The sequence below is a fragment of the Salmo salar genome, chromosome ssa06 (assembly GCF_905237065.1).
Source record: "Salmo salar chromosome ssa06, Ssal_v3.1, whole genome shotgun sequence".
Taxonomy (NCBI): domain Eukaryota; kingdom Metazoa; phylum Chordata; class Actinopteri; order Salmoniformes; family Salmonidae; genus Salmo; species Salmo salar.
The window spans coordinates 15558457-15575000 of NC_059447.1; the positions used below are offsets into that span (position 1 = coordinate 15558457).

Below are 16544 nucleotides of genomic sequence, written 5' to 3' on the forward strand. Positions count from 1 at the left end.
GTACCGCTTGCCGTGCGGTTGCAGAGAAAACGGTCTATGACTTGGGTGACTGGAGTCTCTGACATTTTTATGGGCTTTCCTCTGACACCGCCTATTATATAGATCCTGGATGGCAGGAAGCTTGGCCCCAGTGATGTACTGGGCTGTACGCACTACCCTCTGTAGCGCCTTACAGTCAGATGCGGAGCAGTTACCATACCAGGTGGTGATGCAACTAGTCAGGATGACCTCAAGTCAAAAGTTTGGACACACCTCCTCATTCAAGGGTTTTTCTTTATTTTTACTATTTTCTACATTGTAGAATAATAGTGAAGGCATCAACACTATGAAATAACACATATGGAATCATGTAGTAACCAAAAAAGTGTTAAACAAATCTAAATATATTTTAGATTCTTCAAAGTATCCACCCTTTGCCTTGATGACAGATTTGAACACTCTTTGCATTCTCTCAACCAACTTCTCCTGGAATGCTTTTCCAACAGTCTTGAAGGAGTTCCCACATATGCTGAGCACTTGTTGGCTGCTTTTCCTTTACTCTGCGGTCTAACTGATCCCAAACCATCGTGGGTTGAGGTCGTGTGATTGTGGAGGCCAGGTCATCTGATGCAGGCTTCCATCACTTTCCTTGGTCAAATAGCCCTTACACAGCCTGGAGGTGTGTTTTGGGTCATTGCCCTGTTGAAAAACAAATTATAGACCCACTAAGCGCAAACCAGATGGGATGACGTATCGCTGCAGAATGCTGTGATAGCCATGCTGGTTAAGTGTGCCTTGAATTCTAAATAAATCACAGACAGTATCACCAGCAAAGCACCCCCACACCATCACACTTCCTACTCCATGCTTCACGGTGGGAACCACACATGCAGAGATCATCCGTTCACCTACTCAGTGTCTCACAAAGACACGGCAGTTGGAACCAAAAATCTCAAATTTGGACTCATTAGACCAAAGGACAGATTTCTACCGGTCTTTTGTCCATTGCTCGTGTTTCTTGACCCAAGCAAGTTTCTTCTTATTGGTGTCCTTTAGTAGTGGTTTCTTTTCAGCAATTCAACCATGAAAGCCTGATTCACGCTGTCTCCTCTGAACAGTTGTTGAGATGTGTCTGTTACTTGAACTCTGAAGCATTTATTTGGGCTGTAATCTGAGGTGCAGTTAACTCTAATGAACATATCCTCTGCAGCAGAGGTAACTCTGGGTCTTCCTTTCCACTGGCGGTCCTCATGAGAGTTAGTTTCATCATAGCGCTTGACTGTTTTTGCGCTTGATTGTTTACCGGATTGACTGACCTTCATGTCTTAAAGTAATGATGGACTGTAATTTCTCTTTGCTTATTTGAGCTCTTCTTGCCATAATATGAACTTGGTCTTTTACCAAATAGGGCTATCTTCTGTATACCACTCCTATCTTGTCACAACACAACTGATTGACTCAAACTCATTAAGAAGGAATGCAATTCCACAAATTAACTTTTATCAAGGCACACCTGTTAATTGAAATGCATTCCAGATGACTTCCTCATGAAGCTGGTTGAGAGAATGCCAAGAGTGTGCAAAGCTGTCATCAAGGCAAAGGGTGGCTACTTTAAAGAATCTAAAATATATTTAGATTTAACACTTTTTTTTTGGTTACTACACGATTCCATATGTGTTATTTCATAGTTTTGATGCCTTTACTATTATTCTACAATGTAGAAAATAGTACAAATAAAGAAAAACCCTTGAATGAGTAGGTGTGTCCAAAAAAGTTGATATATTAATTGGTGATATCTGATATCCCTCCTTTTTCCACTCCTTTTTTTAGAGCGATGTTAAACCTCATGAAAAACAATGGCCATCTGGTTGAGATGGACAGACTAGTGTCTCGGTCCTGGATGTGTCTGCTGCCCATAGAGGACCTGATGGAATGCAGCGTCCTCATTAACGTGGAACTGCTGGACCTGCTCCATGTCTTCACTCTGAGGGCCCCTCAGGATGTCACCTATAGCAACAACCAGGTGAGCTGGACCCTAGTTTCCCCCCTGACTACAGTGCCTTTAGAAAGTATTCACACCCCTTGACTTTTTCCACATTTGGTTGTTACTAAATGGGATTAAAATGTATTTATTTGTCATATTTTGTTAACGATTTACACAAAATTGTAACTTAATTTTTTTTTTTTACATATATAAAGAAGTATTTTTTATAAATATATATCTTGATTAGATAAGTATTAAACCGCCAGTGTCAATACATTTTAGAATCACTTTTGTCAGCGATTACAGCTGTGAGTCTTTCTGGGTAAGTCTCTAAGAGCTTTCCACACCTGGATTGTGCAACATTTGCCCATTTTATTATTTTTAGAATCTTGTAGCTCTGTCAAATTGGTTGTTGATCATTGCTAGACAACCATTTTCAGGTCTTGCCATAGATTTTCAAGTAGATTTAAGTCAAAACTGTAACTCGGCCATTCAGGAACATTCACTGTCTTCTTGGTAAGCAACTCCGGTGTAGATTTGGCCTTGTGTTTTAGGTTATTGTCCTGCTGAAAGGTGAATTAATCTCCCAGTGTCTGTTGGAAAGCAGACAGAACCAGGTTTTTATCTAGGATTTTGCCAGTTCTTAGCTCCATTTCAACTGATTATGTGACTTGTTAAGCAAATTGTTAGTCCTTAACTTATTTAGGCTTGCCATAATAAAAAGGTTGAATACTTATTGATTTAAGACATTTCAGCTTTTCATGTTTAATTCATTAGTAAAACATTTGAAAACATAATTCCACTTTGATATTATGGGTTATTCTGTGTAGGCCAGTGACAATCTGAATGTAATCTATTTTAAATTCAGGCTGTAACACAACAAATCTTGAAGTGTGAATACTTTCTGAAGGCACAGTATGTAAAGTGCATTGAGCTACTGGTAAATGTGCTATATAGCTAAATCCAATCCATTATTATAACTAGTTGAAGAAGTAATGCCCTGTAGAAGTGGGCTATGGTAGTTTAGCGGTCTTAGCCGCTGCCTCCAGAACACAGGAGTGTATTTATAGGAGTACATATTATATACTCCTGCAGCATGTGTTTGAATCCGGCCCACAGCTTTTTCAGTATACTCTCTCCTCTATTTCTATCCTAGCGAATAAACCAAAAATGTTTTTAAAAGTATTATAGAGCATTGAAGGTTTCAAATCAACTTGTTTTTTAACAATGTGTTTTTTCTGCCCTGCAGTATGTGTCGGACACTCTCTCACATATTCAAAGCAATCTCATCGAGCAGAAATACAGGTGATTGACTTTCTGTAACTAATTTAGTTCACTCGTTTCCTTTTGATCTTTGATGATAGTTATTGTAAAACATCCACTGTTTTTTGTGATTGCAGTTGTTTTAGTGAGGCGTATGGCAGAGAGTGCTTGGCAGCTGCAGTGAAACTTTTTGAGAAGATCTGCAGAGGAGTCCGGTCCACTTCAACCTACACTCAGAACTTCACAGACATCCCTGTGGCATGCATGAACATGGTTGTCTCCGTATCCGAGTTTGCCCGGGCCTTTGAGAAACAGGTATGTAGAGATCAAGTACAGTCGTGGCCAAAAGTTTTGAGAATGACACACATTAATTTCCACAACGTTTGCTGCTTCAGTGTCTTCAGATATCATATCTTTAGATATGAAAGTTATTTATTAAACAGAAAATACATTAACAACACGTCTTTGAATCTGACCACTATCTTGTATTTCTGGGAATTTTCAGGGACGTCACAATACTATATTATCATAATACATAGGTGCCGGTACGATATGTATTGGGATTCTATATGTATCATGATTCTTTATTGCGATTCGATGTTCCAAACATATTTCTCACTATATGTCTGCTGCAGAGCGATAAGAGAGAGCATGAGAAAACGAGTTTTGATCAAGTCGGGGAAATAAAAGTGCTAAAACATGTTGGTTCACTATTTAAAAAGAAGATGGAGAACAAGCTCTAAAAGGAGAAATACCAGAGTTTTGGTGCAGGTACAGCCGACTACTTCAGACTATAGAAAAATATTTACTAGAACGGACATTCCCATTTAAGTCAATTTCCTGTGATGGGTGGACCGGCGGCCATATTGAGTGTACCCGTCAGTGTTCCAGGCAAATTGCTATGGTTGAGACATTTCCGAAAAAGGATGGAAATAACTTATCATTCCTTTTCAAGGCCACTAAGGATGTGGAAAGAGAGCATATGCATGCCAAGGAGCTGGAGCTGCTATCCGAGGCGATGGTGATCGTCAGATCCTGGATCGGCAAAACCTTCAGAGACCGGTTGCTGGCCAGGAGTGTGGCCACCTTGTACCTCAGTGTCAGTGTCACCACAGAGATAGAGGTGAGGAGAAAATGATTTATTTTTGTTGTGCAAATCATGACCATGAATTTTCTTTTCTTTTTGTGTATTTCTATCTTTTTTTTTTTTTTACTAACTTACTGATGCTCTTTTTTTATTTGCCAGATGTGGAATAACATAATCTCTCTCAAGTTCGCCAATGACGATTTCACAAAAGAATGGAGACAAACTTTCACTAGGGACTTGGAGGGCAAACTGAAACAGGTATGAAACGGCCACACATATAGTACAATTGAGACCTGACTGAAATAGCCATTGGTGAAATGACTGAAATACATTTTCTGCATTTCTAGGAGTCTCCTCTGGATCAGATAGAGATCTACTGTTCGAAGATTGAGGTCCTGAATGAATCTCACCCTCACGTAGCCAAGAGTATAGAGAAATGTGCCCTGGAAGCTGTCACCTCACTGTGCCAGGTAAGTAGACTCATGGTAACACTTTACTTAAATACAGATTCAATATAGAATACCAGTCAAGTTTGGACAAACCTACTCATTTCAGGGTTTTTCTTTATTTGCACTATTATTCTACAGTAGAATAATACTGAAGACATCAAAACTATGAAATAACACATGGAATCATTTAGTAACCAAAAAAGTGTTAAACAATGAAAACATATTTGAGATTTATCAAAGTAGCCACCCTTTGCCTTAATGACAGCTTTGCACACTCTTGGCATTCTCTCAACCAGCTTCATGAGGTAGTCACCTGGAATGCATTTCAATTAACAGAAGTGCCTTGATAAAAGTTAATTTGTGGAATTTCTTTCCTTCTTAACCTCTTACATCTAGACGTTCCGCTAGCGGAACACCTGCTCCAATATCCAATGATAGGCGTGGCGCGAAATACAAATTCCTAAAAAATCCTAAAACTTCAATTTTTCAAACATATGACTATTTTACACCATTTTAAAGACAAGACTCTCCTTTATCTAACCACACTGTCCGATTTCAAAAAGGCTTTACAGCGAAAGAAAAACATTAGATTATGTCAGCAGAGTACCCAGCCCGAAATAATCAGACACCCATTTTTCAAGCTAGCATATAATGTCACAAAAAACAAAACCACAGCTAAATGCAGCACTAACCTTTGATCTTCATCAGATGACACTCCTAGGACATTGTGTTATACAATACATGCATGTTTTGTTCAATCAAGTTCATATTTATATCAAAAACCAGCTTTTTACATTAGCATGTGACGTTCAGAACTAGCATTCCCACCAAACACTTCCGGTGAATTTACTAAATTACTCATGATAAACGTTCACAAAAAACATAACAATTATTTTAAGAATTATAGATACAGAACTCCTTTATGCAATCGCGGTGTCCAATTTTAAAATAGCTTTTCGGTGAAAGCACATTTTGCAATATTCTGAGTAGATAGCTCGCCATCACGGGCTAGCTATTTTGACACCCACCAAGTTTGGTACTCACCAAACTCAGATTTACTATAAGAAAAATTGGATTACCTTTGCTGTTCTTCGTCAGAATGCACTCCCAGGACTTCTACTTCAATAACAAATGTTGGTTTGGTTCCAAATAATCCATAGTTATATCCAAATAGCGGCGTTTTGTTGTGCGTTCAAGACACTATACGAAGGGTGACGCGCCCGGCGCGTTTCGTGACAAAAAAATTAAAAATATTCCATTACCGTACTTCGAAGCATGTCAAACGCTGTTTAAAATCAATTTTTATGCCATTTTTCTCGTAAAAAAGCGATAATATTCCGACCGGGAAACCCTGTTTTCGTTCAAAGACTAAAAATCTAAAATGGACTCTTCTCGTGCACGCGCGCGTCAGTCTCATTGTTCTCAGATCGACCACTTACCAAATGCGCTACTGTTTTTCAGCCATGGCCTGCAAAGTCATCATTCAACGTTCTGGCGCCTTCTGAGAGCCTATGGGAGCGTTAGAAAATGTCACGTTACAGCAGAGATCCCCTGTTTTGGATAGAGATGATCAAGAAGGCCAAGAAATGGACAGAGAGGGCGCTTCCTGTTTGGAATCTTCTCAGGTTTTGGCCTGCCAAATGAGTTCTGTTATACTCACATATTCTAGTTTCTGGGCAGGAGTAATAATCAGATTAAACCGGGTATGTTTTTTATCCGGCCGTGAAAATACTGCCCCCTATCCATAACAAGTTAATGCGTTTGAGCCAAACAGTTGTGTTGTGACAAGGTAGGGGTGGTATACAGAAGATAGCCCTATTTGGTCAAATGCCAAGTCCATATTTGTCAAGAACTGCTCAAATAAGCAAAGAGAAACGACAGTCCATCATTACTTTAAGACACGAAGGTCAGTCAATCTGGAAAACCATGAAGCGCAAAAACCATCAATCGCGATGATGAAACTGGCTCTCATGAGGACCGCCACAGGAACGGAAGACCCAGTGTTACACTTCAGATTGCAGCCCATGTAAATGCTTCATAGAGTTCAAATAACGACACATCTCAACATCAACTGTTCAGAGGAGACTGCGTGCATCAGGCCTTCATGGTCAAATTTCTGCAAAGAAACCACTACTAAAGGACACCAATAATAAGAAGAGACTTGCTGGTCCAATAAACACGAGCAATGGACATTTGACTGGTGGAAATCTGTCCTTTGGTCTAATGAGTCCAAATTTGAGATTTTTGGTTCCAACCGCCGTGTCTTTGGGAGACGCAGAGTAGGTGAATGGATGATCTCCGCATGTGTGGTTACCACCGTGAAGCATGGAGGAGGAAGTGTAATGGTGTGGGGATGCTTTGCTGGTGACACTGTCTGTGATTTATTTAGAATTCAAGGCACACTTAACCAGCATGGCTACCACCGAATTCTGCAGCGATACGTCATCCCATCTGGTTTGTGCTTAGTGGGACTATAATTTGTTTTTCAACAGGACAATGACCCACAACACAGGCTATGTAAGGGCTATTTGACCAAGGAGAGTGATGGAGTGCTGCATCAGATGACCTGGCCTCCACAATCACCCGACCTCAAGCCTTTTGAGATGGTTTAGGATGAGTTGGACTGCAGAGTGAAGGAAAAGTAGTCAAGAAGTGCTCATCATATGTGGGAACTCCTTCAAGACTGGAAAATCATTCCTCATGAAGCTGGTTGAGAGAATGCCAAGAGTGTGCAAAGCTGTCATCAAGGCAAAGGGTGGCTACTTTGAAGAATCTCAAATTTAAGATCTATTTCGATTTGTTGAACACTTTTTTTTGGTTACTACATGATTCCTTATGTTATTTCATAGTTTTGATGTCTTCACTATTATTTTACAATGTAGAAAATAGTAAAAAAAAAAAACTTGAATGAGTTTGTGTCCAAACTTTTAACTGGTACTGTATAATGACCTTTTATAAGCATATTAAAGCATATTAAACTGAACCACTTCTGAATGAAATGGAAAATAAGCCTTGATGAAGAAGTTGGCTAGGACATAAACCTAATCTCTTATTTTAGGAATTCATATCCTGTATAGATCTCAATCTCTTAAATGTTTTTTTTTCTTACACAGAGCAAGTCCGAGGGTAAACTCTTTGACCGGTTGAAGATCAACTGGAAGTTTGGTAAACTCATCTCAGCCATCATCCAGAAGTCCTGGCCGAGAGATGAGCATGGTGATTACCACGAAGAAGATGACGTGGTTTTTCAACACCTGCTCTCCTGGACAGCCGCTAAGAACATTTTCCATCTACACGGTACTTCCATCAGTCTATTTACTGTTCTTTAATCAGTCTATTTGCCTGTTTTAGTGTATGGTCCGATTGCATGATAATTATGTCTGCCGTATGGTTTTTACATAATATATATATATATTTTTAAACCTTTATTTAACTAGGCAAGCCAGTTAAGAACAAATTCTTATTTACAATGACAGCCTACCGGGGAACAGTGGGCCTTGCTCAGAGGCAGAACGTTAGATTTTTACCTTGTCAGCTCAGGGATTCGATCCAGCAACCTTTCGGTTACTGGACCAACGGTCTAACCACTAGGCTACCTGCCGCCCCAGTGCTGAAAGACTCCCCTCTTCTGGCGGTCTTTGGCCATCATTGTGTCCCAGTCCTGGTGATGTTTTTGGAGTTCAAATGTATGTTGTGTTTATAATAGTTTTTGTGATCTCAATTAGACTTTTCTGGTTTCAAATTGAGAGTCCTGTAACTGTATCAAGCATTTAACCCATCTTGTTTCAGTATCCAGCTGCTTTTACCCCATATTGTAATGCAAATCCTATGTGGTTTTAGGTGCAGATAAAAAGCTGATTGAGCAGCTCTCTGAAGAAGCCAGGGACAGGATGGCCGTAGCTATCTCGTCCTTCACTGCCATCTCCAACCAGCTGGTCCACGGAAACATCCGCATCAAACTGCTCAACTCCGTCTTGGAGAAGAGGGATACTTTCACAGAGCTGCTGAAAATAGGTAATGGGAGGTTGTGCTTTTTAGGGTTGAAAACGTCCCTTACATTTCCATCTTTTTCAGAAATCCTGTTTGGAAGATTCTTTCAACTGGCAATTCCCCATCCGGGATTTAAAAAATTATAATCAAACTTTTGGAACGTTTCCATAATTTTGCAACCCAAGTTCTTTGTTCATATGAAAGGATTTCATAATATTGATAAAGGCTGTCTTTTTTTATTAGTCTTAGTGCTGTTTGCTTATTAAATGTGTGTTTTGATCTAAATGCAGACTGTCTTTCGGAGAATGAGCGCTACAAGGACAGCGCCCCCATGAAAAGGCTGCTAATGTGTAGGCAGGAGGAGGTGAAAGCTGTCTACCATGAGAAGGAGCTGGTGGAAGTCCTGCTTACCATGAGCCGCAAACTACAGGAACATGTCGTAGGTAGGTGTGTTTGTGTGTGTATTCGGTCAAAGATCCACACAAAGCTGCTACGCAGGTCTGTGTTTGTGAGAAGTCAAATGGGTGAATGAAAGTAAAATCTTTTGAGGGAAGGTTGCGTTTGGCCAGTCTGATCAGTGGTCCTAATCGTTTTCATGCTTAATCCCTCTCTTGCAGTTCAATTTGAAGGCTTGGAAGCAAACCTACAGACCAACATTGAAGCAATGACCCTTGACCAATTCATGGAGGTCCATCCATTCGACCAACTCTCTTCTCCAACGGCCGGTGTAGTCACCTTCTTCGAACTTGAGGACGACGTGAGAGAGATGGCAGAGGTTCTGCACAGATTTAAAGACAGCTACATCTTCAAGTTGTGCTGGGAGAAACAGGCCCGAGACCTTGCCAGAAGAGGTACATATGATGAAGACTATGACCATGAAGAACCTGAGGAATCGGTTGACTACTTTGTAGGACCAGTCGAGATACACAGCAATATTTTTCTTCCTTGCTACGCGAAGTACGATGAGATCTACAAATGCCTGAAGAACGGCAGCCTTCGGCTTGAAGAGGTCGATACTCTCTTCAAGGCCTACAGGGGCAAGTACGAAGAGCTGGCGCAGGACTTTGATATCATGTGCAGAAACGACAAGTCGGATAACAAACAGTGGATCCAGAGAAGGGTGCAGCAGATTGAGCAGTACCACGAGCTTCACCTGGCTGTGGAGTCTGCTCAGGTCATCATGTTGGTCAAGCAGACGCTCAACCTTCAAGGCAACTTCCAAGTCCTGCAGACACTGCTAGAAGTTGTGAGTTGGTGTGAATTTCCGTTTCATTTATTTATCACAGGTTTAAAACAAATGTCATCTTGTTTTGTGCACATTCACTGACGTAGCTAGATAGCTTGTTACTTTGGTAATAAACTTATTCTAGCCAGCCAACTGTCCTAAGCTACCGCTCAAACAGAAAATGTTAGCAAGTTTTCTTTTGCCACTAGGCAACATTGTATCAGCTTTCTAGCCACCACTGTCCTGGCCACCACTGCTGAAAATGACAGTGCTCGTCAAAAGTTGGTTTTACAAATTAATGCTAGCTAGCGAACAAACTGCATTGTGCCTATGTCGCGCAACACTTGAATTTAAAAAGGTAATTTGCGTTTGAGCTGACACCCGTGACGTTTACCATAAATATTATCTCGTAGAATGTCAAGGACATTGTCAGGGGCGCTGTCGGCGTAGTGTGATTTGTTTGAATCCCGGCCAAAGTTATCTGAAGCTAACATTGCCAGGATGTGTGTTTGGTTTTCTGTATGGAACTAAACTGTGTATTAAACCTTTCAGCCAATCAGAAGCCAAGTACTGGTAGAACAAACAATACTCAAACAAATTCTGTATTTCTCTGTTGTCAGACGCATGAGGACTTTAAGAGGGAGCACCTGGATCGTATTGACAATGACCTGATGCAGACAAAGCTGGTTCTGGTGGACATCACAGAGCCCCGCAGACTGTGTCTCCAGGAACTCGGCCTCAGGAAAAACTTTGTCATCTGGGTTAAAGAGGCTCTTGAAGGTAAATGGGGTGATCATCTTTACCTTCAAGAGGGTAACCTGTCAGTAATCAGTCACTAACTATCTATTGAAAATAGACAGTCATGTTTCGTGTAATTATATTTCATGTGATTATTATGAGGTCTCATGTTATTTGTTATACTGTATCTGAACTGCTTGTCTGCACAATTACCCATTGTGGGATAAATGTAGTGCTATTGGATTAATCAGTCTGTTGTGCTCTATTCCAGATATCAACGAGCTTAAAGTGTTTGTTGACTTGGCTTCCATCTCTGCTGGGGAGAATGACCTCGACGTGGACCGTGTGGCCTGTTTCCATGATGCTGTCCTGGGTTACTCTCCGATGTTGTACGAACTGAAGCCAGACTCCGGTTTCCAGGCCTTCAAGGAGGTGCTGAAGAAGCTGTGGAGGGCATTGGACAATGACAACAACCTCCCAAAGAAGCTGGTGACGAAGTTTTATGATATTTAACTTACTTTCAACCTACCTTAAATAAGCCAAAACTTCAAAGTCAACTGTCCATTTAAAAGTGGAAAACTACCTGACTGTGAATGTCCTTATTGCAGCGTGACACAGCGCGCCACCTGGAGTGGTTGAAGACTGTGAAGGACAGCCATGGATCTGTGGAACTATCCTCTCTCTCCTTAGCATCAGCCATCAACAGTAAAGGAATCTACATCATCAGTGCCCAGAACCAAAAGAAGGTAGGCCTGAACAACAATCCATAGAATATACAGTTAGTTTCAACCATCTTTAAAAGTATCAGCTCTTACTCATGTTCATTTTAGCCAGGACTTTGTTCCAACTGCTTACCGATGCTTTGAAGTTCGGTTAAAACGTTTACCACTCCAGTGTGTAGAATGATACTTCAGTGGAGTAGAATTATTATGTCATAGTTCTACAGTGCCATGCTTCAACATAATTTTTTCTTTTTGTCCTTCCAGTTGAGCCTGGACACTGCCCTGAAACTGCAAATCCCAGAGGAGCACGAGGAGGGCCATGAGATGCGCCGTTACTCCCTGGAGGACCTGAGGGAACTGCAGAACAAACTCATGCTCATGTCTGGGAAAGGGGACCAAGGCCAGTGTGAGGTGGACCAGTTTGCGGAGGTACTGTAGTATTTTTCTTTCTTTAATTTAACCTTTTCTTTAACCATGCATGTCAGTTAAGGTTGAAGCCTCTTCTTCAAGGTGAGCTTGGTAGTCAAATAGTAATAGAAGAGAGGAGCATTTGGTATGTGCCATTATAAACAAGGATTCACTTTGGGTTCTTTTCCTCAGGTTTTCGCCAGTGTCCAGAGGCTAGCTGTGGCATTCATTGCCCTGTTCACGGCAGGGAACCCCCTGTTCAGACACTGGGAGGCCAACATCAACAGTAGTTCCCTCAGCCAAGATGCCGGCATCATCATGGACTTCAACCTTGGCAGCGTTGTCAGTGTGATAATAGTGGAGGGCAGCATCGTGGAGCAGCTTCCCGAGCTGTGCAGGAAGATGGAGAAGTGTCTGAAGTACTGGAACGACTTCATGGACAAACAGAGATCCCACAATTACTACCTGAACTACTACACCGCTGAGCAGATCGTATACCTGTGCAGTAAGCTGACTCAGCAGAATGTGTCGAATTTGGAGGACCAAGTTCTCATGATGCTCTCCTTCGTCAAACCCAACTGCACAGCTTCCGATCTTAGGCAAACCTGGCACATACTGCAATACGAGATCCTCACTAACCCACTTGTGCAAAATGAGGACATTGACTTCCAGACTTTTGTTGAGGTGCCGAGCGGTGTACAGGGAGGTCTGGATTTCATTGGAGAGTTGAATCTCTCTTCAGACAATCGTCCAAGTCTTGTGGAGCACATTAGCGACTCAGGAAAGTTGGACTTGATGTGGAACGCCTACATGAGAGACATGAAGTGTTTCCTCCCAGACACTCTCGACATCCAAAGCTTCGGAAGACTGCTAGATATTCTGGCCAACATAGGTGATGAGAATGAAGGAGACATGACTGATGAGAAGAAATACAAAAGCATTGAAAGATTGATACCCAAGGGCCTGGCTATCGGAAGTCCAAACCTCATAGTTTCCCCACACGACGAGATCCTGTCGTCTTGTATCTCCATTTACATGAGCAGCAAACACGAGCCGCTGCCCACATACGACGAGGTCCTACTGTGCAACTCCTCCACGCCTTACGAGCAGGTGGAGCTGTTCCTCAGACGCTGCCTCACTGCCGGCTACAGAGGAAAGAAGATTTACACCATGCTCTACGGCGATCAGTTGAGCTACGAAGTCAGCTCCAAGGTGGAGAGCTTTTTCCAGCGAATTAAAATGCAGAGCAGGAAAGACTACAGGCTCGTGATCATCTGCAGCTCGGACAGAGAGCATGCCTACCTTCCCTCGGCCTTCAGCCAGTACAGGTTACACATGGTGCCCCAGGAACCCCTGAGCAGCATCCAGAGATACCTCAACAAACACTACACGGTCCCGTCAGATCAGAGCAGTGCTGCTGCTGTGTTCAAGGACAGAATGTTTGTTGGAGTTGTGTCGTCCAATAGAGCTGGAGTTGGTGAGTATATTTGGCCTTCAGTTTATGTATACTCCTGTGTTGATCATTGAATTGGTGGTTTGATATATCCTACTTATCCGCTGGATTTATGCTTAAAATAATGACATGTTCTTCACACTTTCAGGTAAGTCCCTTTACATCAAGAGGCTGTATGAAAAACTGAAACACTCCACCAAGAAGCTGTCACTGCTGAAATGCATCCGCTTGATCGAGCCAAGGGTTGATGAGAATGTTATTCTTCAGTCTCTGCTGAATACCCCCAAGTTGAAAGAGCTCATCTTCCACTTCGATGTCACATCTTCGGTAAATATACTGTAGCCTATTGGTCATTATTATTTGTTTAGTGATAGTTTAACTATTTTTGATAGAATGTTTATCCATGTAGATTCGTTTTGTGATATTTTGATGAAATTCTTTAAAAAAATGTTTTATCAACAGGTGCGGAAAGGCCTCTATGAGTTTCTCTTTAAACTGTTGGTCTTGGGATATTTGATGGATTCAGAGGGAAGGATGTGGAAATGCAGCAACAAGCAGCTTTATGTCATTGAGATCCTGCAGCCATCAGTAAACTTGCCCAGAAATGGCCCAAGAACGGTAAATATGTAGTCTCTTGGTGTTAAATCCTATACATTTTCATTGTGATAAGAGAAAAAGAACACTCACACTTTCGTTCCTCACACTTTATTTCTTCACAGAATGCAAGTGCCAACTCCACGTTCCTGGATGTGTTCCCAAATGTCTTCTGCCGCCCACCAAAAGAGGTTCTAGATCTGGAAATGAGGATGCGGGAGGACCCCTCCTTTGTAAAGCTTGAAGACCCATTCATGGATGACAAAGAGTTCAGGAGTGAAGCATACCAACGACCCTACCAGTATCTGACACGTTTCCATAATCAAATCGACCTGGACACCTTCATGTACAGTGGGGTGGAAGGCACCTATGTAGAATGTCTACAGATGCTCTTTATGTTCTGTGGCATAATGGACCCGTCGTGGGCCGAGTTAAGGAATTTCGCATGGTTCCTAAACCTTCAACTACGAGACTGTGAGACGTCAGTCTTTTGTGATGCCTCTTTCACCGGGGACACCCTCCAGGGATTCAAGAACTTTGTGGTGGACTTCATGATTCTGATGGCCAAGGACTTTGCCACACCGTCACTCAGCATCTCTGACCAGAGCCCCGGGAGGCAGCAGATGGACCTGACTGGGGTCAGCGACGAAGACTTGGCACCCTTCCGGATCAGGAAGAGATGGGAGTCAGAACCACATCCGTACATCTTCTTCAACGATGACCATGTGTCCATGACCTTCATTGGCTTCCATCTTCAGCCCAACGAACAGAACTCTGTTGACGCCGTCGATCCATCCACAAGAAGGGTGATCAAAAGAGACATCATGACCAGAGAGCTGTATGAGGGTCTAAAGCTACAGAGAGTCCCTTTCAATATCGACTTTGACCAACTGCCCAGAGGGGAGAAGATTGAACGCCTTTGCAACGTCTTGGGAATCCAGTGGCCTCTTGATCCTGACGAAACGTATGAGCTCACCACTGACAATATATTGAAGATGCTGGCCATCCACATGCGGTTCAGGTGTGGCATCCCAGTCATCATCATGGGGGAGACAGGCTTTGGGAAGACGAGGCTCATTAAATTCCTATGTGAGCTTAGGAGGAGCGGAGTGGCCACGGAGAACATGAAGCTAGTCAAAGTTCATGGTGGAACCAGCTCAGACATGATCTACACCAAAATCCGGGAAGCAGAAGCCATTGCGTTCACCAACAAACAAGACTACGGCTTTGACTCTGTCCTCTTCTTTGACGAAGCCAACACCACGGAAGCCATCAGCAGTATCAAGGAAGTCCTCTGTGATAATACAGTGGAGGGAGAGTGTTTGGTGCCCCATTGCGGCTTGCAGATCATCGCCGCATGCAACCCTTACAGAAAACACACTGACGAGATGATTCAGAGGTTGGAGTCTGCTGGACTGGGATATCGAGTCCGAGCTGAAGAGACTGATGAGAAGCTGGGCTCCATCCCTCTCCGCCAGTTGGTGTACAGAGTCCAGGCCTTGCCCCCCAGCATGATACCTCTGGTGTGGGACTTTGGCCAGCTCAATGATCACACTGAAAAAATGTACATCCAGCAGATTGTCCAGAGGGTGGTTGAGACCAACACGATCGATATAGTATACACCAGGTTGATCGCGGAAGTCCTGTCTGCTTCGCAGCGGTACATGCGGACAAGGAAAGACGAATGTAGCTTCGTAAGTCTGAGGGATGTAGAACGTTGCATGCAAGCCTTTGTGTGGTTCTACAGAAACCATGCGATGCTGCTTGCTGAGCTAAATCAGTATCAGAGAAATCAAAATGCAGAGAGGAGTGAGAGGAACCAGAGGGATCCAGAAGCAAGAGACCCAGTCTTGTGGTCTGTAGTGATGGCTCTGGGCGTATGCTACCATGCTTGCTTGGAAAACAAGGACAAGTACAGACAGAGAATCTGCAAATACCTCACTGAAACCTACACCCCATTCAAAGTGATGCAGGAGATCTCCCTCATGCAGGATCTCCTTCTGAGCGGAGTGCCCTTGGGGGAAACTATTGCACGAAACAATGCTCTGAAAGAGAATGTCTTCATGATGGTGGTCTGTATAGAGCTGAGAATCCCCCTCTTCTTGGTGGGGAAACCTGGGAGTTCAAAATCTCTGTCTAAAACCTTGGTGGCAGACGCCATGCAGGGCCAAGCCGCACACTCTGACCTCTACAAAAGGCTTAAGCAGATTCACCTGGTGTCCTTCCAGTGCAGCCCTCACTCCACACCGGAGGGCATCATCAACACGTTCAAGCAATGTGCTCGTTTCCAGGAGGGGAAGAACCTGAAGGAGTATATATCTGTGGTGGTGCTGGATGAGATTGGCTTGGCTGAGGATTCGCCCAAAATGCCCCTGAAAACCCTCCATCCTCTACTAGAAGAGGGATGCATCGATGATGAGCCGCTACCGCACAAAAAGGTTGGATTCATCGGCATCTCCAACTGGGCTTTGGATCCTGCGAAGATGAATAGAGGCATTTTCGTCTCACGTTGCGACCCTGACGAGAAAGAGCTGATTGAGAGCGCTAAAGGCATATGCTCGTCTGACACAATGATTTTGGAGAAGGTCAGGGATTTCTTCCAACCCTTTGCCAGGGCCTACCTAAACATCTGCCGTAAACAGGGGAAAGGTT

At 42.9% G+C, this 16544-nt stretch overlaps 1 protein-coding gene across 4 annotated transcripts in view; it reads left to right on the forward strand.

Annotated features, from left to right (window-relative positions):
* LOC106606438 (E3 ubiquitin-protein ligase rnf213-alpha) overlaps positions 1-16544 on the forward strand; it is a 77953-nt gene that overhangs the window by 18815 nt on the left and 42594 nt on the right. For all 4 annotated transcript variants that reach the window (XM_014202643.2, XM_014202647.2, XM_014202644.2 and 1 more), the window contains 18 exons: positions 1810-2002; positions 3213-3268; positions 3364-3541; positions 4182-4349; positions 4473-4571; positions 4661-4783; positions 7876-8059; positions 8603-8776; positions 9043-9195; positions 9370-9998; positions 10598-10757; positions 10987-11204; positions 11324-11461; positions 11702-11866; positions 12038-13322; positions 13447-13625; positions 13761-13916; positions 14018-16544. The exon at positions 14018-16544 is cut by the window's right edge and continues 1091 nt beyond it. In XM_014202643.2, coding sequence (XP_014058118.2) covers positions 1810-2002; positions 3213-3268; positions 3364-3541; positions 4182-4349; positions 4473-4571; positions 4661-4783; positions 7876-8059; positions 8603-8776; positions 9043-9195; positions 9370-9998; positions 10598-10757; positions 10987-11204; positions 11324-11461; positions 11702-11866; positions 12038-13322; positions 13447-13625; positions 13761-13916; positions 14018-16544 — 6785 coding nt within the window. The remainder of the gene's footprint in view (positions 1-1809; positions 2003-3212; positions 3269-3363; positions 3542-4181; positions 4350-4472; positions 4572-4660; positions 4784-7875; positions 8060-8602; positions 8777-9042; positions 9196-9369; positions 9999-10597; positions 10758-10986; positions 11205-11323; positions 11462-11701; positions 11867-12037; positions 13323-13446; positions 13626-13760; positions 13917-14017) is intronic.